At 41.8% G+C, this 26865-nt stretch overlaps 2 protein-coding genes across 10 annotated transcripts in view; one reads left to right on the forward strand and one right to left on the reverse strand.

Annotated features, from left to right (window-relative positions):
- Nucleotides 1-11943, reverse strand: znf821 (zinc finger protein 821). 7 transcript variants are annotated; one of them, XM_088295563.1, is made up of 7 exons: nucleotides 11853-11943; nucleotides 11729-11772; nucleotides 3170-3301; nucleotides 2934-3037; nucleotides 1956-2054; nucleotides 1701-1867; nucleotides 1-1062 (listed from the first exon to the last, which is right to left on the reverse strand). In XM_088295563.1, the coding sequence occupies exons 3-7, from the start codon at nucleotides 3252-3254 to the stop codon at nucleotides 159-161; spliced, it is 1359 nt and encodes a 452-aa protein (XP_088151689.1). In that variant the 5' UTR covers nucleotides 3255-3301; nucleotides 11729-11772; nucleotides 11853-11943; the 3' UTR covers nucleotides 1-158. The 7 variants fall into 7 exon arrangements, with proteins under 7 accessions (XP_088151689.1, XP_088151688.1, XP_088151687.1 ...); XM_088295562.1 differs by lacking the exons at nucleotides 11729-11772; nucleotides 11853-11943 and adding an exon at nucleotides 11470-11695 and having other exon boundaries at nucleotides 2934-3034; XM_088295561.1 differs by lacking the exons at nucleotides 11729-11772; nucleotides 11853-11943 and adding an exon at nucleotides 11470-11695.
- Nucleotides 11395-26865, forward strand: part of ap1g1 (adaptor related protein complex 1 subunit gamma 1) — a 20505-nt gene continuing 5034 nt past the window's right edge. Inside the window, exons 1-19 of one of the 3 annotated variants that reach the window (XM_088295558.1) lie at nucleotides 11395-11749; nucleotides 15884-16087; nucleotides 16177-16301; nucleotides 16490-16631; nucleotides 17142-17238; nucleotides 18077-18153; nucleotides 20588-20683; nucleotides 21788-21868; nucleotides 22691-22789; nucleotides 22870-22925; nucleotides 23110-23223; nucleotides 23332-23472; nucleotides 24273-24327; nucleotides 24438-24560; nucleotides 24655-24744; nucleotides 25088-25212; nucleotides 25322-25426; nucleotides 25546-25687; nucleotides 25801-25927. In XM_088295558.1, coding sequence (XP_088151684.1) covers nucleotides 15887-16087; nucleotides 16177-16301; nucleotides 16490-16631; nucleotides 17142-17238; nucleotides 18077-18153; nucleotides 20588-20683; nucleotides 21788-21868; nucleotides 22691-22789; nucleotides 22870-22925; nucleotides 23110-23223; nucleotides 23332-23472; nucleotides 24273-24327; nucleotides 24438-24560; nucleotides 24655-24744; nucleotides 25088-25212; nucleotides 25322-25426; nucleotides 25546-25687; nucleotides 25801-25927 — 1996 coding nt within the window. In that variant the 5' untranslated portion in view covers nucleotides 11395-11749; nucleotides 15884-15886. Of the gene's footprint in view, nucleotides 11750-11778; nucleotides 11918-15883; nucleotides 16088-16176; nucleotides 16302-16489; nucleotides 16632-17141; nucleotides 17239-18076; nucleotides 18154-20587; nucleotides 20684-21787; nucleotides 21869-22690; nucleotides 22790-22869; nucleotides 22926-23109; nucleotides 23224-23331; nucleotides 23473-24272; nucleotides 24328-24437; nucleotides 24561-24654; nucleotides 24745-25087; nucleotides 25213-25321; nucleotides 25427-25545; nucleotides 25688-25800; nucleotides 25928-26865 lie in introns of those variants that run through there. The other 2 variants (XM_088295555.1, XM_088295557.1) reach the window with 2 other exon arrangements.

The following is a 26865-nucleotide window of genomic DNA, read 5'->3' on the forward strand; positions in this document are numbered from 1 at the left end:
AAATTTTTTTTTTAAGTTATTTATTCTTTTTTGACAATGCTTCGTTTTAGTTTAGTCTGTATTAGTTTTCAATTTTTAGATATATATGAAGTATTTGTTGAGTGCACTTGGAAGGAAAAGTTTGGACACCCCCGTGTTTTGTCACTGCTGCGGCCCTCTCAGGGCAGCTTCATGAAAAGTCCATTGCCCATGGAAGGGACGGACACAGGACAGGGGAACTGAAAGAGGTTCATGTCGGCCGTGAGCGCGGCCATGGCGGCCGGATCGTGCTCGATCTGCGTCCTGAGCGTGGGGTCGATCTTCTCCAGCCGCCGCTTGATCCTCTTGGCCTCGCGCTCGCGGATGAGCCGGGCCTGCCGCTTCTCGGGCGTCTCGTTGGCCCTCTTGAGGCGCATGGCGTCGCGGTCCCGCTGCAGACGGCGCGCCCGCTGCTCTTCCGACTCCTGCATCCTCTGCATGCGCTTGGCCTCGCGGTCGCGCAGACGCCGCAGCTCGCGCTCCTCGTCCGTCTCGCAGGCGCGTTTGTTCTTCTTGGCCGTGCGCTCGCGCTCCAGACGGTGCAGGCGGGACTCCAGCGGTTCGTTTTTGCGGCGCAGGGCCCATTTGCGCATGGGGGACTGGGACTCCACCAGCTGCTGGTAGGCCATGCAGCTATTGCACACCAGGAGCACGCCGGCCGGGTACACGGGCATCGGGCTCAGGATGTCCGGGATGGGAGGAAGACCTGAGGAGGAGGAGGTGAGGGCGTCGGGGATGGACGCCAGCGACGGTCCTTCGGACAGCAGACTGTCGGGCAGGGAGGGAAACGAGGGTCCTTGGCTCGAGGGGTCTTGACACGGGCCGGACAAGTGGCACGTTCGATGGGTTTGACATAGGCTGGCGCTGGGGTCGTGGACTTGACATGACTGAGGGCCCTGGCAGGAACTCGGGCTGGGCCCAGACACGTGACAGGAATGTGGACTGGGCATGGGAGTGTTGGAAAGCGAGTGGGTTAGGGGACAAGTGTCACTTCCGCCGGGGGCATCCAGCCTGGTCGTGTCCAGGACATCCTTGAGCTTCTCCCTGGTGTAAAAAAACAGCAGAGACCACTAAGATTAAAGGATACCTTGATTTTAACAATTTCCTTTGACTGCCGCAAAAATCGCAAAAAAGCTCAAGTTGAGGCATCCCAAGCAAAATGCAAACAAAAATAAAAATTATTTAAAAAAAATAAAAAAATATATATATATCTCTCTATATATATATATATAAATAATGTACTCTATGAACAATACAAATTAAAAATGTGAAAAAATCTTTACTAATCTACAAAAAAGAAATTTCTTATTTATAAATATATTTACAGTGACATTCTAATTTAAAAATACCAATAAACAAAACTGAATGAAATTAAATATGATAAAATGAAAGTAACTCAATAACATACCAATAATGTTTTTTAAAAAAAACAATAAAAGGCAAGTAATTTAGATGCACATCTAATTAAAAACAATACAGCGAACAATTAATGTAAACAAAATAAAAACATGAGAATAATTCCCAGTCATTATACAAAAAAAAACACGCCTCACTGTGCTGCTAACTAAGGTAATCGGAGCATCCAACAAAATTCAACACACCAGCCAAATTACACTGGTGAATTAAACCAATTCTGATTCCGACAAATATTTCAGCTCGCTTGCACGAGGTGAGAGCAGCACCTGTCGAAGTTGTCGGTGTCGGTGAAGTGTGCGCCGCACACGGCGCAGTTGGAGAGACGATCCTCCGAGTGGATGAGAAGATGACGTCCGAGAGAGCCGGGTGAACTCAGCGCTCGCCCACAGACGGGACACACGTAGTTCTTGGTGTTGCTCATCAGACCTGTGTGCTGTTTAACGGTGCCAAAAAAAAAAAGTGACATACGGGGTTCACAAAAATATGATCACGTTACATCAGTTTGTCTGCGTTTGTCTCACCTGGTAAACATGCGAGATGAGCTTCTCTGGGCTGCTGAAGTCCAGCGTGCACAGAGGACATACAAAGTTGGTGCTGTGGTCCGAGCCTTCCTCGTTCTCCTGCGGAAAACCAAGCGCCCGTCAAATACATCTTCAACATTCTAAATTTGACATTCCTAAAACTCGATGCTCCATGTGTGAATTTTAAAATTCATTCCGGTAACTCGCCGCCCTAAAAATGGGACGCATTCTCTGAAGACGGAGGTGGCCCACTGCCCGCGTCGCCCACTTTCCGAAGCCTTTCTGCAGTTTAATGACATGTTAAACGTGCAAGTGAGCCGCTCTGACTCAGCCATAGCGACTGACACGATGCTGTGTAGCATTTTAGACATGACTCACTCTCGATGCTGAAATGAAGAACATTTGCTAACAGAGGGCTCGCAGCAACAAGAGCTGCTTCTGCCTTTCGTTCGTCTTTAAAGGCAAATCTTGTTTTAGAATGATTAAAACGACATAATCAGGTGTTCAATGAAATGTATTAGTGGTGTAGGTAAATGTGAGGACTCAAGAAGAAAGACTCGTAATGGTATGAGTCTGAAAAAAAGTGGTACACAAATTTTGTAGTCATTGATCCAGCAAATTTGTGATCGGGTCTCCGTACGGTGAGCCGCCACCCATGTAATATAATTAGCCATTATGACACCTAGGATTTTTTTAATATATATATTTGTGATAGAACAGGGTGTTCCAAGTCTACTGCCCGAAGACAGCTGGGATAGGCTCCAGCACCCCCCCCGGTGCGACCCTTGTGAGGAGAAGCGGTCCAGATGACGAATGGATGTGTGATGTGGAGAATTTCCGCCCCCTAGTGGACTCAGAAGAAGAACCGTCCAAGTCAAAAATGTGACTGAGCGAAAGTGAATCTCGGGACTGAATCGCGTGCTGAGAAATACTTGAGATAAGTCTGCCGAGCTTCCTTCCTTCATCCATCGCGCTCACCTCTTTAACTCCCGCTCCTTGCAGGCGGCACGGCGCCCTCTTGGCAGTCATGTGGTCGTCGGCCGAGGCGTTGGACGACGAGTCCGGATCGCTTTCGCTGTCTTCTATGGAGGCAAACACAGCCCTATCAATACAGACGGGGCAACAGAGCACAGGGCAGAGCTTACTCTCACTAACACCCCCTCCAGTGCGAGGAATGTTGCCCATCCCCGCCGCCTCCCTTCGCCGTCCTATACCTGTGGCACTTTCGTGTCCGACGACTTCCTGCGAGTTGTTGCTGCAACACTCACTGTCTTCGGTGAACTCGTCCCGACCGTCCATGTTAATAGTGTGCTGAAATCCAGTGATGCCCGAAGTATGGAATGGCCCTGGAGAGAAGTAGGGAAAAAGATTCTCAGGTACATCCGACATGGAGTGTCTGTACGGGTAAGAGATGTTGTTTTCTTAATATTGAAGAAAAAATCAAATAAAATAAAAAATAAAAAAAAAACAGAAACCATAGCAACAAAGTGGCCTGCGATAAAAATTAGTTTGGGACTCCGCTTAATATAAACTGATAAATAATGAAAAAAAATAATTTCAGCTGCAATGCTGGCAATTAAACTCATATTTATAATGATAGTGCAAAAATCATTCTGCGTGTTGGACAATAAATCAGCTGCAAAGTAAATTAGAAAAATATGTCACGTCAGCTAAAAAATGCCTACGGGACATTTCTGTAATTAGTAACAGCGAGATCTGCTCATGATAACATATAAATGCAATACCGGCTAATATAACACAGAAGGCACTCAATTTGACAGCTGCACCACTGGAGAGAAACTTAGCAGTCAGTTCATGAAGTAAAAGTGTCCAAAATTCAGGCCATGTGTTTCATCCATGCAATTGGAGAGAACACATGCCAACTGCACACATGAAGCCTTGAGCAAAGATTTGAACGTGGAACCTCTTGACATGCTCACTCTATATGTTGCAGATCATTTTAGCTTTTTTTTTTTGTATAAAAAAATTAATAATAATTGTATAAGGCACTTTGGATCATTACATCTTTTTGTTTCAAATATAAAAATGTGGACCAGGATAATAAAATTTAGAAAAAAAATTAATAATAATACAAAAATAAATCAATTTAAAAAAACAGCCAGGTTTTTTTAATATTAAAAAAAATATTTTTTTCCACATTTAATGTGACCTATACCTCTAATTATTGCCAAAAAGTGCACCCCTGGTATCATTGGACCATCACACGTTATCCCAACTGTGATTAGGAGATATTGTTGTGTCTAGTGAGAAAATATATTTTGCAATTGTGAGTTGTACATTAATGGTGGAAAATGTTTTGAAATTATTTATCTTGGTCTTATCTTTGTAGGTAACAAAAACCTGGCAACGAAACAAAAGGTGTGTAGACTTTTTTAATTTTTTTATTTTATTTATATATATATATATTTTTTTTTTTTTTCTATATATATAATATATATATATATATTTATATATATATATTTATATATATATATATATATATATATTTTTTTTTTTTTTTTTTTTTACTGTGTAATATATTTAATATATAAGACTACAAGAAGAATCCATGTCGGGCCATTTAAAATATTCACGCCCATAATATTCAAGTGGAACTTAACATTGCAAAAATTAATTAAGTTACAAACCAATGACACAAGGCTCTTTATCGCCATAGCAACGTGAAATCCGCCCTTACTACCTTATTCACCATAAGAAGTCATTAATTTTTCAACACTTGTGCATGCACCAGCGGTCCCCTTTGAGACACAGTCGCGCGTGCAAGCCTCTCCTCTGAGAACACTTTGCCATTTCATTTGATTTATCGACGCTTCGGGGTAGTCACCGCCAAAAACCTCCGGACCGCCTAGTAAATCATCGTCAAACCTTTCCATAGATCTTTGGAATGCACGGGAGAAGCAAAACAATACCGAGCAGGCCGCTTTGCCGTCAGCCGTCCTGCACTGGGACATAATAAACGTGAGCTCGCTGACATACGTGCACACTTCATTTGCATCCCAACCCCCCACTACTGTCTCACACGCACATACAGCCTGATACATGCTGCAGTCCCGCAGGGGGAAGTAGGTTGCGCTCTTCTTTTTTTTTTTTTTTTTTTTCCTGGAGCTCGCCAGCCTTCTTCTCTTCTCTTCTCTCTCACTACCACCCACACAACGAACAGCCCAGCCGCCCTCGTGTGCATCTCCCACCACTTTCATAGCTCCACGGCCAGCTCGGAGGAGGAGGAGGAGGACCGAGCTTTGCCCATATGTGACTCCGTTTAACTCCTTCATCACTTATGTTAGCGCATTTGACCCCGCACAAAACGGTGCTCAACTTCCCTTCCCGGGAGATGCTGCTGTGGCATTCACACCTTGGGAATTAATCACGGCTTTAATTGGCCTCTCTCTCCTGTTACTTGAGAGCGACTGGCCCCTTCACAAGGTCCTATTTTCCGACCAACTGTTTTTTTTGTTTTTTTGCAATTAGGGCCGTGCTTCACAATTATTTGCCGTGACGCCCCCCCCCCGTTGCAAGAAGAAAAAATAGCCCCCACCCCACCGCCCACTCTCCGGCGCAACTATAAATAATAGCATTTTCGTTGCAAAAACAAACTGTAGAGTTAAAACTCGCTGCGCACAATGGGCAAGGAGAGCGCCACTGCCAACTACTGGAGTGGATGTGCAATTACACTTTATTGTAGCTCAGTGGGGGAAAAAAGCATGTTCCCCAGGGTCACACGGCCCCTCTCAGTCGTGATGGGAAAATGAAGCTTCAAATTTGCTTCATGAACCAGCTGCTATATTTTGGAGTCCTCTAGATGGCACTGTTGGTTTAAATAAAGTGTTTAAAAAAATGGCAAGTCAGTGTGCGTTCAGTCCAATGTTGAACCGAGAGTGCCATCTACTGGAGTCCAAGAATACTACAACTGGTTCATGAAGCACATTTGAAGCTTCATTTACTCATCACTACCACTCAGCATCACACTTGGCCCGCCTCAATATTTCAGAAGCACTGGATTAGGGGATGTCGTTAAATTTTTGCATAAAATGCAAAGTGTCATTTACACGCGGCGACGTTTGACACACTAATAATTTTTCTTTGATTATGTTTTAATGATCGTGTGAAGCCAAATTGAAAATCATGACCAACCGCCCGTCCGTATGTCTCGAGAAGATTTGTCGTTCTCCTACTTGGCTCCCGACCAAATAAAGCTAACGTGTGAACCCACTTTGGGCACTTTTCCCATAGAACCCCGTTTGTTTGCACTGGCGGAGTGTGTCTGAGTGCTGAACTACGAACCAGCACGACAAGCGGGCTTCACACAGCCTCGTGATTGATGTGTGGGAGATACCCCCTCCCCTCCCGTTGTTAGTCTGTGTCTGTACATCTGTCTCTCCGCCCTCCCTCCCTCCCGTCATCAGTCTTTGCCACAGTGATGTTATCTGCGAGTGTCTGTGTGTCTGTATGCAGGAGGTGACGCAGTGTCTGACTGGATCCAGACAAAGAGACAAACTCATCAGCCAACAGACATGAGACGATGAAGAGGAGGTGGTTAGTGGGGGGTTGAGGAAAACAAAACCCAGCAAAAAAATAGAACACCAAAACTAGACTTGAGTGCCAATCAACGACAGGGATGGAATTCACAACATCCCTTCTCATTCTTCTTTCAGTCGTTATCAAAATACCAACACACACACAAAACATTGTCGGAACCTGCAGGAAATGACAAAGATCCTGGATCTCACTTTTCGCGGGCATTTAATTTAATAAAAGATTGTTCCAACGGATGCGCATTAGTGGGTAGAACGGAATGGTCAAATCGATGTTTAACGCTTGAAATTGACTAATCGCAAAGACGTTTTTTTCACTCGCCCGGACGGTAACGCTCTGTGGAACAGCGGAATGTCCAGCCAACAAGGCGTCTTTTTATACATCCGTGCGGGTGAGAGGAGAAAAATAAGACGGTTGTGGACGTTAGCTTCGGCTATTCCAATCCATCTTTGTCATCAAAATGTTTCGCCTAAAATTTCAAAATTCAACCTTTAACTTTAAATGCAGATCAATCTCAAGAGCAATGTGCAAACTGTGGATTCAACCATAATCCTGCCAAGAGACTGACACAAATCCTCCTGGCTAAACGTAAAACTGACTTCAAACATTCATGAACCCAGGTAGAGCAACAAAAAAACTTTGGGATGATCTATAACAGACGTCCCCGGTCCAACAGCAATGAGTGCGTCAGCCTGTCAGGTGTGCTCCTCCACGAAAAAATGGAAAAATGTGCCAAACAAATAACGACCTCAGCGTGCGAGAACTCAAAGAGCTCACAAATAATCACCTAAGGCACTAAAAGTTGTGGCGACTACACGGAATTAGGCCCGCCTGAGGGATTTCAGTGCCCACTGCAAACCGTCACAGAGTAGCGAATGAGCTCATTAGCTTCGACGGCTCACGGCGGTCACGAGTGCAAGATGTATTTCAACACCTGGGGAGGAAAAACTATGCTTAGAAGCAGCATGATGCATACATACATTTAGCAGATTACGCACGACAACCGCCTTGATGTCTTAAGACACGTTTCCGTGCTCGGGATGCAGCCGTTTAATATTTTTAGAATTAAAGTGTTCTACTGATTATCCCAGCAATGGATCGGATGCAATTTGATTTGAAATTATTTAAGAGCATTGGGTGCATGTGAGGTGTAGGCATGATTTTTGGGGTCACCATCCTCATGTTCTACTGTAGTATCTGTGAGTTTTACATGTGTATGGCTTTGAATGGTGGTGCCTGGCCTGGTGAGTGACATGGGTGCCAGAAAGTGAGAGCGCCGAGTTGGCTGGTGGTCTGCGAGTTGAGTGACTTGCCGTTTTAGTTTACGTGTGAATGTGATTTTTATACGTTTGTAGAAATATAAACTATGCCTATCCTCCACCCGTTGCGTGGGCTTTAAAATGCATTCTTACTAGCGCTGGTTGGCGATTTTAAATTTTATAACATCAATAAATTAGCTTGTGTTGGCCATTTTAGACATGCTGTTGTGGTACAAACGATTTATTCCTCAGACTTTCCTACTGACTCGCCGCCATCTTATTTGTACGGGAGTGATGCATGCGTCTGCAACATTGGTCTGTTTGTTAAACTGATCCCTGCAAAGCTTTGAGGGAGAAATTCTGTTCCGACCGCAACGACTTTTTCGGTTTTAAAACATTCAGACAAAAATGAAAAAAAATATAATTGGGAAAAAAAATATTGGATTATTAATTTCCCCGATAAAACAAGGGTCGTTCAATGTTTATCCCTAACAGACAATCTCGAGTCCTTCTTGGTTTAATTTCTTGTAATTGGACATCTGAGTGTGTCTCGCTTTATTGATGTCACACCGGCTATTTTGGCTACACACACTGTGGTCCATACACAAGCCTTATCAGGGTTTACCATGGTGGAAAAAAAAAAATCACCCGTCGAAATGGCTATATTACTAAATTATTCTGTTATCACACTCAACTCATTTAGAGTTAATCCATACACAAAGAGCGGATAGACATTCCAAAGTAACAGTCAATAGTTGATTTTATTATCTGTACTGTCCTGAATCTGGAACATCAGCAGAAATGTAATTAATATCAAGAAATGCTCCTCAGATGACTCCGGATGACAGTGTTGACGCGTTACATCCCATGATGCCATGCGGATCCAAAGAAAAACACCTAAGAAGTAAACACAAAGTCTAAAAACGGGAGCATTCACGCGGGGCTTCAATTTCAATACAAGATCATCTACTCTGAAAGCAACTTGCAAAACAGAGACCTAATTTCCACTCATTTCAATAGTGAAAGGTGATTTGAGTGATGAGAACAAATTGAAAAAGTCAAGACACCACTGGATACAGTCACTTGCGTTTCTAAAAGTTTTTTTTCCTTCTCAATAATCAGATAATAGAGCAACTCTCTCAAATACTAGACGACATTGTTTTGTGACAGCTTCTAACAGAACACATGCATCAATCCATCAGCTGGAGGGGTCGGCTGGCGGTGGGGGGTTCGAGAGAACACCACGAGGCAATTTAGAAACAAGGAATGAACCAAATGTGGCACTAAAGAAAATTGTAAATACATATACGAGTAACACACAGTCACGTGGCTCCGTGTACATCTTTTTGAGTGTCTTGCGAGCTTCTGCAGACCTCATGCAGAGCTGCATCACTTCAACACTGGAATCTAAAGGCTATTTTAATTGTGTAATATATTTTTTCTAGAAGACATACCAGTTTAGGTATACTTTATGTAATTCTGTTGACACTGTCACACAAACAACCAGACTAACCCATGCAGACCGAAACGTGGTAATCAAGCGACAAACGCACACGACACAAATAGCTGGAATACCTACAGTCAACTTTGAAGGGGTTGGTCTGTTTTCGCCTGGACATATTATGGTCCACTCCCAGGGAATGAAGAAAAGAATGTGGAATCCCCTCCGCACCCCCGGGACGTGCCACCCTCAGCACCGGTCCAGGTGGAAAATGATTTATGTTTCCAAACCGTCGATTAAAAGAGGCAAAACAAATATTAATAAAAACGAATCCACATAGAGCGTCACATCTTTGCGGTGGTGATTAAAAAAAAAAAAACGTTTCTTCAAAGGATGGGCTCCGTTTTTAAAAGCCGACTGGGATCGTTCGAGCGCCCCCGGAGCAGCTCAGATGAAGAGCCGCTGACGGGCGCGTGCACGCCGCTGACGGGCGCGTGCTCACCGAGGCGACGCTCGAGCTCAGCTGATCTGGCACGTCAGGGCTGCCGCGTTGCATTGTGGGATCCGTGAAGCCAACGCGGAAGTGTTCGCGCTTGAGATAGTAGGCTAGCAACTAGCGGGTATTAATAGGCGGAATATCCCCTATCGAGAAACGTTTTCACATTAAATATGCGTTTACTGAGGCGTTATGGGTGAAATAAAACTCTTTTTATCATTGGAAATTATGGAAATGTTCAATAAGCAATAACATTTAATTCTATCAAGAAAGAGGTGCAAATTAAAGAGAAATGTAATATGAAAATGCAATGACCCCTTCATTAGCGACTTGTTTAGTACATATGGTCCAGCTATATTAATGAAAACACATTTTTTTACTGCATGGGGAGTATATTCATTTTGCAGTGGTAGTATGAAGCATAATTATGCCCCCTAAAAAAAATCATATCAATCAATCAAAAATCACCAACTCAGCATGGAAGTTGGAACAAATGTGAGTGACATCTACAATCCTGATGCCCTTACACTGGTCAATGGAGATGCCAATCTTGCTTCTCTCACATCTATTAACAGCTTAAAAAGGAAATAAAACTCACGACTTCTTGTGTGCAAAGTATGAAAGTGAAGAGCGCTACGGTATATTTTTATTCGAGAACATTTTGTCTGGTTATTTATATTAATTTATGATGTCACATCTGCGGTTATTGTGAAACCGCTACATAAACAAGCTGAGTTGAGTCAACATCAAGCAAATTTTTGGGTACCTTCTCATGCAATGGACAATTCCATCTTCTGACTGCACATGTATGGATTTGATTCAAGAAAACAAACTTGATGACCCATTTTAAGGAAAATAAAACCAAGCCATCTAAGCTGAACGGAAAGAGGAGACAGTGAGAGAAATACAAAATGATCAAAACTAACCAAAGCTTTCAACTTTTTCACATGAGCGTAACCGACAACAGCAAAAGATAGATGTTCTTGTCGGCCTGGGGGATGCAGTAGAGATGAGATGGAGAGAGACACATGGGATTTTTTTCTTTAAATCACGAAGATGTGAGCATTTGAGAGATAATTATTCCAAAGATGGAGTCTAAGGACTTTAATTTTCTCCAATTCTTACTTTAGTTGGTGATAAATATTAAAATATTTGTGTACACAAAATAAATACTCAAACGCCTTGCCATGTACAAATACATAACGGGGAGAACCAGAGTTGCTGGATTTTAGACCTTCAGGCTGCAGTACGCCCACGAACATCGTGAGGAAACAGCTTGGATAATGGATGGATGGATTGTCATCGATTGTTTCTCTAACAGATCCAACATAGGCCGCCAGATGGCGCTCTAAGCCGCCACACACCCAGTACCACAACATTACACCAACAAGTCGTCATCAGTGAATGCCACGAGTAAAAGGACCGCACCACCACATGGACTAGAAAAGTGATATTCTTCCGCCGGAGAGGAACAGGGGGGTGTCTTGAACAGAAAGTAATCCACATCAACAAAAATTATATCACTGAAATGCGCCAATCGCGTTCAAATATGAAGCGACACGCACATCCATCACCCAGCAAAATGCGTAGGATTATTGCTTTTTTTGTTCGGTTCGCTTGTAACAGCAACAAATTGACGTTAGCGAGCTGGCTAACAACAGGCTAGCTCTTTATAATAACGATGCATCAGAACAGGCGCTAGACGAGAACCGCGCACGTTCTAATCAATGCGGACATACAGTGGGGATGTAATCAGTGCTTTACCCATGTTATCCAGTGATCATCGGCGTATCAGACGTGCGTCTTGAAACAGATGAATGCCACGATTCAAACAAGTCCTCCGATGAAAGCTAAACGCTACTGTACGCTGCTAAACTTGAGCAAACCTTCTTGCTCCAAAACCTTTTGGGACATGTCAGTGTAACCCTCCGCCTGCGGTAGATGTGCTGAGGCTGGAGTAGCCACCATTTTGCATGTCGAGTGTGTTCCTCCCTCCATTGCTAATAGAGACGATTCCACTTACTTTCTGGCGTCACCACGGCTGGTAAGTGCGTTGTGAGTGAACTCCTGTCAATAGACATGCGGAAATTGTGCGAAAAGATCGTAATACTTGGTCGTTTTTATTGCTATTTACGTTGACAACTCACCGTGGCGCTGCATAGGAAGTGCTCCTCAGTGCAACCGGGGTTGTGCCTGTCACAAGCTAACTTAGGTACACACAACCATTCATACTACGCGACTCTCAGCCATAATCGCCGTGACAGCGCCGTATATCAAATTTACTTTCACCCGACTAACGTAATTAACACTCCATTTGAGTGTACATAACTGTGGTGTTCATTGAACGAAAACGGGGATGTAAACGAGTGACCAGGTAGCAAGCTAACAACGCCTTTAAAAAAGGCCTAAAACCGCATCATATCCTGTGGACAGGTTCAGGTGTAATTTAAAAAAACGATGGCATATTTGTTCCAATGGGAAATGTTTCGGGACTAAATTGTCGTGTAATCGTTTCATGTCAGTCAAGAGAAAGGTAACTTATTCCACGCGGGGTAACTTGAAATGCTATTCCTGTTAGCGCGTTAGCTAGCTGAAATGTGTAGGTGTCATTTGTGTCACCGAAAGCAACGTTGCAATTTTGGATAGCTGGCGATTAAATGTAAGTCGCAGGTGTCGGGATCTTAAACGTTTTGGACATCTAAAATACTTAGCTCTTTAAGTACCACCATAATGACCGACATTGTAATACAGTAGCATAGTAGGCCCAAGTGTAAGTCAAATGTGTTATTCTGTAAGGGTATATTGTGTATTTTTGTTAACATCCATAAGTGGCACCATGTACAAATTGAAGATGTACACTGTGCCGAAATAAAGGAGATTGCTGCATAAGAAAATAAGTGCATCAATTTTTTCCAATGTGCAAACGATTTCTTAACAAGTATCATGAAATTGCATGAGGTTGGTCGTATAACCGTACAACAGCATGTCATGGCCTTGAATTTTTACTTCTCTCACAGCAAGAGAAAAAAACTGCATGGTTTAGCGGCGCAACAGAACTTTCACGCAGTCTGTAGGGTTCTGCAACTAGTTTTCTTCAGTCACTCCCTTATTTCTCACCTTTCTTTGTATTATTATGATGCGGCTACGTTGTTCGGAGCAACCTGCTGTTCAGGGGTCACAGTTTTTCCCATTATGTCAAGTTGTCACCTGTGTGAAGGTCAATCGCCAGGTGTGCGGGTGTAAGTCGGCAACCGATTTGTTGGCAATTGTGCACTTGGCTCGTTTAGTTCAGCCGCGGTGTATTCAATTTCTAAAACTGCATCTTATACTGTGGGCAAGTGAATTAAAATTTTTTCGCCTATTTCTACCTTCGTTGCATCTTTGTGACGGGAGCATGGCCTGTTTGGTCAAGGTGCAAGCGAACGATGGCAGTGGCTAAACTCAGTGCTTGCTGGATGGGGGGCCTACTCAGTTTCCTCCAGAGCAAAGTTAATTATCTATTTTAAAGGCCTCAATTTGCAGTCAGCTAAGTGTTGTCATTGTAAAGTTTGTTTACCTTAAAGAATGTCTACACGGCTATTTATGTCAAGCTCGTGAAGTGGTATCGACGTGCAGTATCGGTGCATATCACGAGTGTGAGTGTAGCCCTATCGTCTCGGTGCATCCCTAACAACAACCTCAGGCAATGAGACTCGAGCGTTTCCACTCTTTACAGTTTACCAAAAATGAGAATTGAAATATGGCAGACTTTTTCAAACAACTTTGACTTTCACCTCTGCGTGTACTCAGAATAATGAATAATTCACCACAACTTTCAAGAATGTGGTTTTCAAAGCCTGTTTAATCTGTTGTTGATGCTTGTCGTACCGTACGTGGCAGGTTGACTTCTCCCAGCGGTGAATAAAAGCTTTGGCAAGCTTGTTGTTTCTTGGTGTCAGCCCCCCTGAAAGAAAATCTCGCGCCACAAATCTCACGAGGGGAAAAGCTTGTTAGGAACATTTCAGAGTACATCTATACTATTCCCATATGAGCAATATATCTACACGGCTGGCGCCTTACACCATTAGGATGCCCGTTGCATAGGTTTTGCACGGTTCATTTTTGGATGTTGCTAGAATAGTTGTTCTAATTGCTGCTTTTTGAATGGTAGCGGTGAGATTGCTGACCGTTAGATGTCAAGAAATCTAATGACGATGCATCAATTTACGCCCTCTTATGAGTCACTAAATACTTTATTCTTTCCATGTTTTAATGTGTCTGATTTTTGACGAAAGGCGTGCACTTAATGTCACTCTCAGACATTATAAAAGAGGTGCACAGGTGCACTAAGACATATTCTCGCACTATCGCTACATGATGTCCAGTGTTAAGTACAACTTCACTCATTGGTAGGGCGAAACTCTGTCCATAAACGTACCTGTGGATAAGACATGACACAAAGCCTTTTGGCGTTAAATAATCCTGGATTGGAAATATGTAGATGATGTTAGATAATCAGTCATTCAGCATTCAGTACCGATTTAATTGGTTTGCATTCTGGTGGAGATGGGGTGGATTGGTAAACTTACAAATGAAACTTGAGTATTTCACGTCTTTTCTGCCTCGCTCATCTCGAGGTTTCTCCTGACTCTCACAACAGTGCCAATTACAATGTTTAAGAGTATTGGATATCAAAAGAATGTAAGATGTAAGAATGCTGCCTTGTTCTGCATCCAGGAGGAATTTTTAATTAAAACAGCTCTTGGTAAGGGCGGGATTTAGTGTTCAACACAGCAAGAGACTCGAAGGCCCCTTTTGTAACGACTACACGTTATGTGAATGCTGTTGGATCGCACTCCACCGTTTGCTTTGGAGCAAGAGTTGTTCTTGCCTGCCCGGCTGGCTTTGACATTTTGTCGCAGCCTATTCTTAGGTTGTTTATAAACGGACAACTTGTGATATTGAGATGTGTCTGTGTTTTACCTGTTGTCATTTTAGTCGTTAAACATGCACAGTGTGTTATTTGTGCCTTTTGGCTAGCTTCCATTGATATATTTGGTCTTTATTACAGAATAATCATTTTTCAAAGCAGTGGCTTCAACATTTAAATATTAAAAGCCTTGTAACATTTGTTTGAAAAGCCGAAATCTTTGTCCAGAAATTGTCGACCTGGGCTGCTGCTAGTTGAACGATTTTAGGGAAAAAAATTGTATTGCGGTTTTTCTGGAAGATATTGCGATTTCAATTTGATTTACAATTTTTTTTTATTAGAATAATCGCTTTTATTGTTTTTAATATCAGTCAGGAAAATCACAATACAAATCATTATTGGTGAGTGACATGTGCGCCATCGAACGAGAGTGCATAGTCGGCTGACTGTTTTGCATGTTGAGTGGCGCGTCATGATTTGTGGCAATGTGCTGCCTTTATATGAATGTGCTCATTGCATGTTTGTTTTCTAATGCACATTTTCAACTAGTGATTGTAGTCCATGTTAATTTAGCTAACATTAACTAACGTTACCTTATGAAAAGATGAATTCATCAAGTAATTATTATACCGTCCTTGGCATCTGTGGTCAACTTTTTTTTCTTTTGTCCTTGTTTTGAATGCTTGACAAATTGTAGCTAGAGGGAAAGTGAGTGTGGAAATCTTGTGTGAATTTTCTGTGGTGTGCAAATCCATTTGGAAACTGTGGATTTGTTTACATTTGCTCCAGCAACTTAATTGTCTTTGGCAGTCTACCAGTTGAAAGGCATCATCGCTGCATGACCAAGTGTCCTAATTGATGGTCATTATCAACTTTAGTTGTAATTTCTCGGTTCATAGTTCATTTTCTCACAAACTCTGAAATTATATTTTTCATTCCGTTTTATAGATTAAGATATTCCACCCTGCTTTTTTTGGATTTTGTATTTGACTGGGAGTTGGTGTTAATAATCACAGGAGAACTGACCGACAAGGATTTTTAGGGCGTTGACAAATCGGCGATTAATCGTCCAATTAATTTAAAAAATATATGATGCTTAAAATATTTTTTTCAGCCAATGTATCGAATGTGTGTAATATTTAATGCTTATATTTTTTATTGTATTGATATTATTTAATTTAATTTTTTTTTTCAACAAAAAGGTTCATATCAATTGGTTCTATTCTCACCTTGTGTTTATTTTGCCAACCTTTGCCGTCTCTGTTCCAGAGAATGCCAGCTCCGATCAGATTGCGGGAGCTGATCCGGACCATCCGGACAGCACGGACCCAAGCAGAGGAGCGCGAAATGATCCAGAAAGAGTGTGCTGCTATCCGTTCATCTTTTAGAGAGGAGGACAATACATATCGTTGTCGAAATGTGGCGAAGCTCCTTTATATGCACATGTTGGGCTACCCGGCGCACTTTGGGCAGGTAAGTTATCGGCATTGTGTGCAGATTATGTTACTGATGGACATTCAGTGATACCATGACTCTTATCCTTGTAATTATTTTTTCCTCAGCTTGAGTGCCTGAAGCTGATTGCATCCCAGAAGTTTACTGACAAGCGAATAGGTTATTTGGGAGCTATGCTGTTGTTGGACGAGAGGCAGGACGTGCATCTATTAATGACAAATTGCATCAAGAAGTAAGTGGCGGTCTGAGCCCTCATTGCGTCCATTAGATTTTCTGCTGAGAAATCTGTTGTTCTTCATAGCATGTGTCAATAGTGCCCTTTATCTTTCTGACCTTCTGGTGGTTTAAATACAACGAAGACGCATACATTAAATGATGCTCTCTGAATGTAATTGTTCTTTTTTTTTTTTTTCCCCTCAGTGACTTGAATCACAGCACACAGTATGTCCAGGGACTGGCCTTGTGCACTTTGGGCTGCATGGGCTCCTCAGAAATGTGCCGTGACCTGGCAGGAGAGGTTGAGAAGCTGCTCAAAACATCCAACTCTTACTTGAGGAAAAAGGTGAGCTGCTTGTCAGTGAATTGAGACCCATCTAATCAAAATAAATGCATTCTCAAGTAGTAAATATGCAAACACATCCTCTCCGCTCCTTATTGCCTTCCATTCAACAGAGGTTTTATGTGCTTCTGTTGTTTTCTAATGATCAGAATGTCTTGGCATGGATGATTGAATTAACCAATTTAAGAGAAAAGAACAATCGACCTTGCACCTTCACAGGTGTAATCATATTGCTGCACTGCAGTTTTCAAATGCAATCTATCTAACTCAACCCCCTATATTAATGCGAGTGTTTGCAAAAAAATAATGATTAATATTTTACAGTAACACTAAATGTAATTAAGGTAAGAAAAATTACAATTTGGAGCACAGCATGTTGACTATTTTTGAACAATCGTGTGTGTTTTGTGTGTATGCTGAAGAGATTAGCACCCCCGAGTCGGATATAGTTTATGGTTAAACTCATCCCCCCCCCCGTGCGTCTCTTGTCGAAAATGTTTGTTTTGCTGACAGGCGGCGCTGTGTGCAGTTCACGTCATCAGAAAGGTTCCCGAACTCATGGAAATGTTCCTTCCAGCCACAAAAAACCTGCTGAGCGAGAAGAACCATGGTAAGTGCAAACGGTTTGTCAAGATGCGCTTGGTGCCTGCCCCCTTTCAACACTGTACCACTCATCCTGTTCCCTGCCACTCACTGCTCTGTACTCGGCCCTGTTTGATGCGTGTCCTTCACAGGACAGACTAGAATTAATGAGCGCAAAGCTGAAAAGTAATAAATGGGATAAAATACTGATTCAGTTTAGAAATTTGCATGATCAAATTTGAACATTCTTTTCCAGACTGACTCTCTTACAGCTATAGTAGTGTAACTATAATATAAGGTTATTGACACTCGGTCCATTTGGACAATTATTGGTTCTCCGCTTCAGTGCGTTGTGCGTCGTGCGTCTCTGCTCATCTCTAATGCACAGCAAATGGGGGGGAGGGTTAAGAGTTGTCTGAAAGCTGGTTCTGGCAGTGAGTGGAAACACTCGTTCTGAACGTGGCGTGGCGAAACCTTTTGTTATTGGTTCTTTGGCCACATAACCAGTCAGAGAAGAATCTATTAGAATAACGCAGTGCAGACAAACTTCAATGGACAGCAACATTATGCATCTTACAACGTTCTTCGAATGTCTTGCTTGCTATATGATACCCCAACTGCAGAATTTGCGTTCCCGTTTGTAAATGATCACTTGAAACAATTTGCATGTAGGTCGAAAGCGCCTGTCTAGAATATTGGCACTGCCGCCATGTTTTGTTCCAAACTCATCTCTGACACGCCATTACAGAAGTTTATTACCGTCCTTCACATCTGCATAGAAACATCAATGCACTGCCACATAACTGTTTTGCGCACAACCTTCCCCTCCGTAAGCATAATGACCTATAGTATGTTTATCCCCCTAGGTGTTCTCCATACATCCGTTGTCCTCCTTACTGAGATGTGTGAGAGAAGTCCGGACATGCTGTCTCACTTCAGAAAGGTACAAACCCAGTTTGCTTAGGTCAGGATATTTACTTGAGCTATGAGCCTGCCTGTTTGATGTTTTATTTCTTGTGCACCAAACAAAGCTGGGATAATGGCAACCCTGCATGTGATTTAATAGATAGTTGGGCTGCAACGAGTAATCAATAAGCTAAAATACTTAAATGACAAAAAAAAACATTGAAAGAAAAATATCGCAGGGATCATTTTTGCGCACCTAATATTGCTGAAGTCGCACACATCGGAATAAGTTGCACGATGCCGACAGGCCCGGAGTAAAGACTTAAAAAAAAAAAAAAAAAAACTGAGCATGTCCAAAGTTGGGAATAATTTCACACTTAACAAGGAAGATGCAATTTGCAAGTGGAACACTTCAATTTTTGAGTTTATTTTCGATAGCTTACCATCTCTAGTTAGAACGTATTGTAATAACCCTGCAAGTGTTGATCGACACAGCCATCCGTGCACTTTTAATCGCTTTTTTGAGCAAACACGCATAATAAGTCAAGTTGGGTAAATGGGGTAGCCGTGTTTGTCTGATGAGTCGATGAATAAGACATAGGTGGCGCCTTTGAGGCTAACTGGTTTATTTGACGTCTGCTTTGTCAGGTGAAGACATAATAAGTCATTTAACAGGTTAGCCATTTCATACTCAGCATATGCTACACCAGTGGATGGCAACGTTTGGCTCGTGGGCCGCCAGATGACTTTGATGGGCCAAAAAAAAAACAAAAAAACTTGTGATGCCACAATATGCCAGTTTGTCTCTTTCCTGGTCTCCTTTTCACCGACATTATGTTGGTTGTGTGGCCAGCTCTGCTCATCGCAGTATTTAATGCCTGCATTTGTACTCGGCGCTTGGATTTAGCCGAGTAAGCTCATGTCACACTTAAAGTGTCATACTCGATGCCTCCCTTGTGTTCACGTTTTCCTCTCTCAGTTTCAGATTAAGTGGGCACTCGTGAGAGAAAGTTAATGGCAAAGCTCAGCACAGCCAAAACGTGCACATCCAGCTATTTCTAGGTCACGTGCAGGATAGAAATATGTGTGAGAACGGTAGAAGAAATCTGGATGTCTGCACGCTGGATTAACAGCTCCCACCACTAAAATGACGGAGGCAGTGATTCTCCAGGCAAGGCCGTTAAAGTAAAGAGAGATTTGAATCCCGCGTGCCTATACTTACTTCTCCGCTACCGACCAAGTAGAAGTGGCCAAGTGGAAATCTGGCCTTTAAGCCGCAGACTGTAAGGCAACGCTAACACCTGGGATTTGGACTGAATTGTACGTCAGCGTTTTTATCTTTCTTTTTTTTTTTTCTGCTTGTACTCTATTTCACTTGCTGCCGTCGTCTCTCGATGCAGCAAAAACAATGCCTGAAGCGCCACCCCTCATGTTCATGATCTACTTATTTTGAGCTCTCTGAAAGTGAATGATTTTCCACTCCCTAACATCTACCTCATATTTTTTCTGTCATTTGTCCTTGTTACAATTCCTGCATTGTGTTAGAATGAGAAGGTAAGAGTGCATTCTGATCTCATAGCTGGTGCATGCTGTAATTAGTATTCAACCTTTCACAGTCACCTGAGATGTAACCAATCTGTCGTGTAATTCATGGTGCTTTTTTTTTCTCCCCCGTTCTCCTCAAAATTGTTTGAATTTGGATTTATCTTGTCCAGTGATCATTGCAATGTCAGTGTTATCAATAGTATCCAATACGGTGGTTCATTTGTCAGCTGCACTCGTCATCCAATTATTTTTTCTTTTATCGGGATTTGCCAAATATGCAACTCATTTGGTCACTGTTGAGTGGGTTTCTGCTCACGACTGTCACAGGTGTTATCACCGGGAACTGATGGTATTCACGATGTTTGCCACCCAGGTTGTTTCCATGTCGCCGTATTTACAAAGATAAACGGCCTGTTGAGGTGAAATGCTCTCCTGAGCAGTGAAAACTAAAGCAACAATGCTAATGTTAAGTTAGGGCGGGAGATTTGTTTTCTTTTGGGTTGTTTGTCACCATCCCCAAAATTTGTGTAAAAAGTGTGTATCAACTCAACTTTGGTTAGACCACAATGTCTTGACTTAGTCCTCAAATGCGGAGCACTTGAATATTGATTTTCTTATGCTTTCTAATAGAATCTAATTGTAAAATAACATTTCTGTTGACTAAATTATCATAGTGTAGTGATTCTAACCACATAATTCTCTACAAAGGATCTGATTTGACATATCAAAATTTTCAGTTTGTCTGTTTTAACTTTTTAACAGCTAACCCCTCCGTTTTGTTCTTGATAATTGCTCATGATGATAATAATGACCGCATTTAAACTTGTATTTTTTTCCTGTAAGCATTGGTGACGTGTATTGGAATATCTCAACCAAATATTGTGACACCACCTCTTTTCTCTTTTGATCTTGGTCTTTTTTTGTAGCTCGTTCCACAATTGGTGAGAATCCTGAAGAACCTAATAATGTCTGGATATTCGCCTGAGCATGACGTGTCGGGCATAAGCGATCCTTTTCTGCAGGTAAATCTCCTCAGTCTGTCTCAAGAGTCATGTTGAAAAAAACACAATTTTACTCGCTGAAATGCCACACGGCGAAACCGTGTCCAGGACAGACGCTTGACTCGACAAGCAAAGCTGACAAAAGAGAATTTTTTTAGTTCCAACATTTTCTGAGGTACGAATGTGACTGAACTGGACAATTACAAAAACAAAAATACAATCCACAACTCACACCTTCACATTCGGCTATTGACATAATTAACTCCCTCCAATAGAATAACTGCAACGCCCCGTGTACTTATTGGAAAACATTTTGAGGCGCTATATGCACTGTTTTATTTTTTTTTTTTTTATTGAACCGCAAACAACATGATGCAATTGTGGAGAAAGTTGATTGCCCTGGCTGCAGTAGCTGTGTTTGTAATTAATGAAAGTCTGGAAACAAGCGAGAAATACTTTAAGACTGTTGGCTCCATTCATAGACTGTAATTATATATTTCCGTACTCGATCACTTTTGTTTTTCATCGACGGACGCATATGGATTATGTATGTGTGTGTCAACAGTGCAGGCAAACAAAAGCAGCGACTTGCCTTGAATATTGCCAAGAGATATTATCGCTGTATTCAGTGACTTCTCTGACAATTCTAGCAACTATTAAAAAAAAAATGTGTATATAAATAGCTCCAATGCCACGTGTTCTCATGTTTGTAGCAATAATATCCGATCTCAACTGGAGGCTTCTAGTCAAGCTCACTGAGCTGCAATTTGTGTTGTGCGCAAACACTTGCATGTGGATGCACTCCTTATGTGCTGCCCTCATACAAAATATGGTTACCTGTTGTTGTAAAACGTAGCTTATACGCTGTATTCTTTTGGCTTGGTGCAACCTGCCTGGATGTCGCTTTGTACCTAGAAACATATTTTCTTTTAATGTGAGTGTGGATTTGTGCCAGATACTCTACACGCCTCGCTTTTTCATCCACTGGTACTTATGAAATTCTTAAAACTTGGCAATCAGTCGGGTTTGGTCCCATTGTTCGGTGTGCAGGACACCATAACAAAGTGAATTGCATTTCATGTACATTGACAGACTTGTCTCCCTTTTTTTTTTCTTTTTCTCCAGGTGCGGATATTGAGACTACTGCGAATTTTAGGCAGGAGTGACGATGACTCCAGTGAAGCAATGAATGACATTCTTGCACAGGTTAGAGTTGGTTATCTCCTTATGTGCCTCTTTTTGTTTGATTCATTTTTCTCATTTTAAACTCAGCAATGACATTTCCTTATCAAACAACACATCTCCCTTCTCCTCTGTGCGTTGGAAGTCTTTCTAGCAGAAGACACATTTATACTAACACATTAGAGATGTACTCCGTTGTGGTATCCCATAATGACAAATAATGGCAAACAAAGGGAACAAAATCAAATTGTAACAGAAATGCACAAGAAGAGGACGGATCACGCCGAAAGAAATGCTGTATGATGATAAATAGAGTGATCCATCGTCTGAAAGACTGTTGATACTTTATATTGTCTGACAGCATTATGTCGACTTGTGGTGTTGTGTAATTCGGAGACTTGTGTTCATCCAGGGGTGCAGATGGTGTTTTGAAACTGGGGGGGGGGATGGTAATTAAGTTCATAAGAATAAAAAACGTTTTATTCTGGATGGATATGTATGTTTGAATGTATGTGTAAAAAACGTAAATATCATTCATATATTTCATTTAGGCAGTGACAAAGTAAGATGATGAGTTACTCTTAAAATGTTTGTAATATTATTAAAATTACTGAGTTGTTTGTTTGGAAATTAATTTGAGTTTGTTGCTAATTTCATTTATGGTTTTCAGTCTGGGATTATTTCTTTACTGAACTACAAAATATTTATTAGAATATTTATTTACCAAAATAAATAGAGCGTCACCTGTTTTCAACAAATTTGAATACCTGAATAAGATTAGGACTCTCAGCAAATGTCTATCCGGTTGAGTTTGACAACGATGTAACGTATTATTCTTGGCTGCAGGTTGCAACAAACACTGAAACAAGTAAAAATGTGGGCAACGCAATCCTGTATGAGACTGTGTTGACCATCATGGACATCAAGTCCGAAAGTGGACTGAGGGTGAGCAAATTGAATTGATACGAATGCAAAAAAAGAACTTTTAAGTTTATTTACACTGTTCTGACTCTTTTGTGTTACAGGTTTTGGCAATTAATATATTAGGTCGCTTCCTCCTTAATAATGACAAAAATATAAGGTATGTGTATTTTCTGGCTTCCCAAGTGTCACAATTTATGAATTTAGAGCGAGGGGGGGGGGGGAGTTGTACTCCAAAAAAATCAATTTAATTTGGATATTTACATGTTTTCACCTGACACTTACATTAAGACAAAATTGGAAAGAACAGCAGAATTAAAAATGTGTATTTTTCACCATTGCAGATATGTGGCATTGACATCCCTACTAAAGACGGTACAGACGGACCACAATGCAGTGCAAAGGCATCGGAGCACCATTGTGGATTGTTTAAAAGACCTTGATGTGTCCATCAAGAGGTAGGCGGGCCATTTTTCAATATTTTGACATTGAGGGCATTCACCCAGTCACATTTTTATGTAACTGTTTTGTTCGTGTCCTTGATCTCTTTCCCATTGCTGCTGTAGACGTGCAATGGAACTGAGCTTTGCCCTAGTCAACGGCAACAACATAAGAGGCATGATGAAAGAGCTGCTCTACTTCCTGGACTCGTGCGACCCGGAATTTAAAGCCGACTGTGCATCGGGAGTTTTTCTTGCAGCAGAAAAGTACGGCATTGACATATTGGCCACTTTACTTTGTGTTGCGCTCCATTTTATAATATTCACTCCAAAACTTGACTTAGTTGAAATGGCTTTAAGCACATGTTTAATAAACAACTTTAGTGATTTACTAACATGTTAAAACTTTTTTAGATCTTACAAAATAGACAATTTTGTTTTAAGAGTCTAACCAAAAGTGCCCCGTCTCAGCTGCATGTTTTATAGTTCAATGAAAACAAACAAATCTTGAAAGTTTACTCCTTCAAATAGTTTTTTATTAGTTAGTGAGTTGCAGTAGACTGACATTTATTAAAATTTCGGAAAAGTCTGTTGCCTTACCTTCCTCTGGACCTCTCCGATGGTACGTGTAACTCGAGGTGAAAAAGCAAACGGGCAGCTTATTGCTGATTGGCTGCACAAGAATCCAATCAGATGGTGCTGTGGGTGAGCTAATCTGCTTCTGCAGGCAGGGCCACGAGCACGACAGAGAGAGAGAGAATTGTGTTCCAGTGAGCCAATATAAACCAGTTTTTATCTGCCATTGAAGTTAAAAAAAAAAAAGCCAAATATCAGCCCTAATAATCGGCCCGGCCGATAATCGGTCTATCACTACTACAATGACAAATAGTGGACCCAAATATTATTTTTCTATTTCAAAACAAAGAAATGCTGTGTGATGATAACAAGAGTGATCCATCGTCTGAATGACTGTTGATTCTTTTTCTTATCCGACAGCATGCATCACTTTATCACCCTGCAGAAAACTTAAAATTGCCTTAAATATGAACGTGTCCTTTTTGTTACAGGTATGCCCCTTCGAAAAGATGGCACATAGACACTATAATGAGAGTTCTGACTACAGTACGTATTATCATGCGTGCATCTGTTTATTAAAAATGAGCACTTGGAGCTTTTCCCACCAAAGAGCTACTTGTATCTATTCTAATTAGCATATCCGCTCGTCTATGCAGGCAGGAAGTTATGTGCGCGACGACTCCGTGCCCAACCTTATTCAGCTCATCACAAACAGTGTGGAGATGCACGCGTACACAGTACAGAGACTCTACAAAGCTCTTTTGGATGACATCTCACAGGTCAGAACTGGGACGCGGCTCGATGATTCATATCCGACACTGTGATCATTATGCAGAGAGCAGAAGAGATGGACTCTTGTTTGTGTCTGCGTAGCAACCTCTCGTTCAAGTCGCATCCTGGTGCATAGGAGAGTATGGCGACCTACTGGTTTCTGGACAGTGTGAAGAAGAGGAGCCCATTCAGGTACATGTTGACAAATTGAATAATGGGAAACACTTTGGCACACGTTCACAATTAGGAACTGTGGTCGTGTTGTTAGCTTTTCATCTGAACACAAACGGTGCAGTAAAACCTGTAGACAGATACAGCGATACTCGCAGGCATATATTCTTTATCCTCTCAGACGAATGGCTAATACTGCCGTACTGAGATGCAGCAAAAGAAGAGTCTCCGGTATTGTGCACACCAAAATGCGCAGCGCAGTGTGCTTTGGAGGAAGCGTGTTCAAATCTGTTACTGTATCTTTTCATGGGCTATGATATTATGATGAGACGCTACACATTCCTTCCTTCCTTTTCTAATCTAGGTGACTGAAGATGAAGTTCTGGATGTGCTGGAAGGTCTTCTAGTATCCAATCTGTCCACGCCTGTGACTCGAGGCTATTCTCTCACTGCCATCATGAAGCTCTCGACTCGCTTCAGTGGCGTCAAGTGAGTCACTCAATTGAACACTTTACATAATGAGGCTTTGTCGTCGCCAACTCATTTGGAACAACATGCACCCCTGCGAATTCCCGCTCACATTCAATTTATCTTGTAGCCGAATCAAGAAGGTGGTTTCCATATATGGCAGCAGCATTGACGTAGAGCTGCAACAGAGAGCAGTGGAGTACAACGCACTTTTCAAGAAATACGACCACATGAGGTGAAGTGGCTGACAAACTAAAACACCTCATCCAAATACAACGGACCATTTAGTCGGATTGGTCTTCTCGGTGGCGCTTCAATGTGGTTCATCCTCCACTGCTTCTTCTCCTCCCTCAGGCCGGCTCTCCTCGAGCGAATGCCCATTATGGAGAAAACGGCCACTAATGGCCCCACAGAGATCGTGCAGACCAACGGGGAGGCAGAACCCTCTGTTGGGGAACCCAAACATCCACCCCCTGTCAGTCAGCCAGCCAACCAGGTCGGCAAACATTTCTGCGACATCAAAGTGGAATCTTTAATTTTGCCGTGAAGCCTAAAATTGAACACATAAAAACTGAAGAGTGTCACTCATTTGATACTTATCCCTCACAGGCAAATGATTTATTAGACCTGCTGGGTGGTAATGATGTGGTGCCAGTAATCCATACCACGGTGCCCCCCAAGCCTACGTCGTCTGGAGGAGAGCTGCTGGACCTGCTGGGTGACATCTCACTAAGTGGTAGGAGACGCCAAATCTTACTCGGAAACATGTCGGAGCTACCGTGTGTTGAAACAAACAAAAAAAAAAAATCAAATAATGTTACTCAAAATCGAGTTGTATTCATTTCAGTCCTCTTTAGTATATAGAATCTTTCGTGTATATGTGATCAAAAAAAATTCCGTGCAGTCTGGGGAAAAGAAAAATCTTTTTGCTGACGAAAAGCATGAACTGATCCAACGTTTTGTGACAGGAATGAATACACGGAACATCTCAAATTCTTGTTGTAGTTTTCTAAAAAGCTGCAAGGTCAGCAATGTGGCCAACTGATGTTTTAGGTTGGAATAATGGAGAGTGAGTTATTTATTTATTTGGGATGCCTGAAGATGTCAAAAGGACCTCAGCAAAATATGCGCTACTAATTAACCATATCCCACAATTGTATGAAAAGAATCCTGCGTTCTGCAATCAAATAATTCCATGCACCATCCCATCCAAAAAATGCCATTGAGCTTTAGTTGTTGTGGATATAAAAGGGAGAAAAAAATAATACTGTGACCCTGACCTCAACCCTTTTGAACCTATGGGACCTCCTGAATAGGAAGGTTGAGATGCCAGCCAATCAACAACTCTCTTCTTGCATGCAGATACAGTTAGAAATGATTCGTGGACTTTTGTTTTTGTGTATAATTCCACTTTTGGCCACAAGATGATGGCACTATTGTTTTTAACAATGTCAATTTGAAAGAAGGAGTGAGCAAGTATTTCAAGCTCAGCATCATTTTTGATGAAACCATTACGGTGAGATTGAATCTCTCAATCCTCTCCCATCCTGCATTTTATGCCTACAGAAAGCAACGGCTTAATTTCATTTTATAATGTACATCTTTGGACAAAAAAGTGACGAATGCTGTTAAAAAATATATATATATATTTCTATATTGTGAATTTCGCTAATT

This window comes from Idiotropiscis lumnitzeri, chromosome 5 (assembly GCF_059441095.1).
Source record: "Idiotropiscis lumnitzeri isolate Australia: NSW breed Sydney's pygmy pipehorse chromosome 5, RoL_Ilum_1.0, whole genome shotgun sequence".
NCBI classification, from domain to species: domain Eukaryota; kingdom Metazoa; phylum Chordata; class Actinopteri; order Syngnathiformes; family Syngnathidae; genus Idiotropiscis; species Idiotropiscis lumnitzeri.

Bases quoted from the DNA above. Each gene is read 5' to 3' on its own strand.
- znf821 (XM_088295559.1), bottom strand. From the start codon at position 9,387: ATGTCCAGGCGAAAACAGACCAACCCCTTCAAAGTTGACT. The intron at 3,038-3,169 runs GTATAGGACGGC...TTGCCTCCATAG, and splicing joins CGGACACGAAAGTGCCACAG to AAGACAGCGAAAGCGATCCG. The intron at 1,868-1,955 runs GTGAGACAAACG...ACCGTTAAACAG, and splicing joins TCATCTCGCATGTTTACCAG to CACACAGGTCTGATGAGCAA.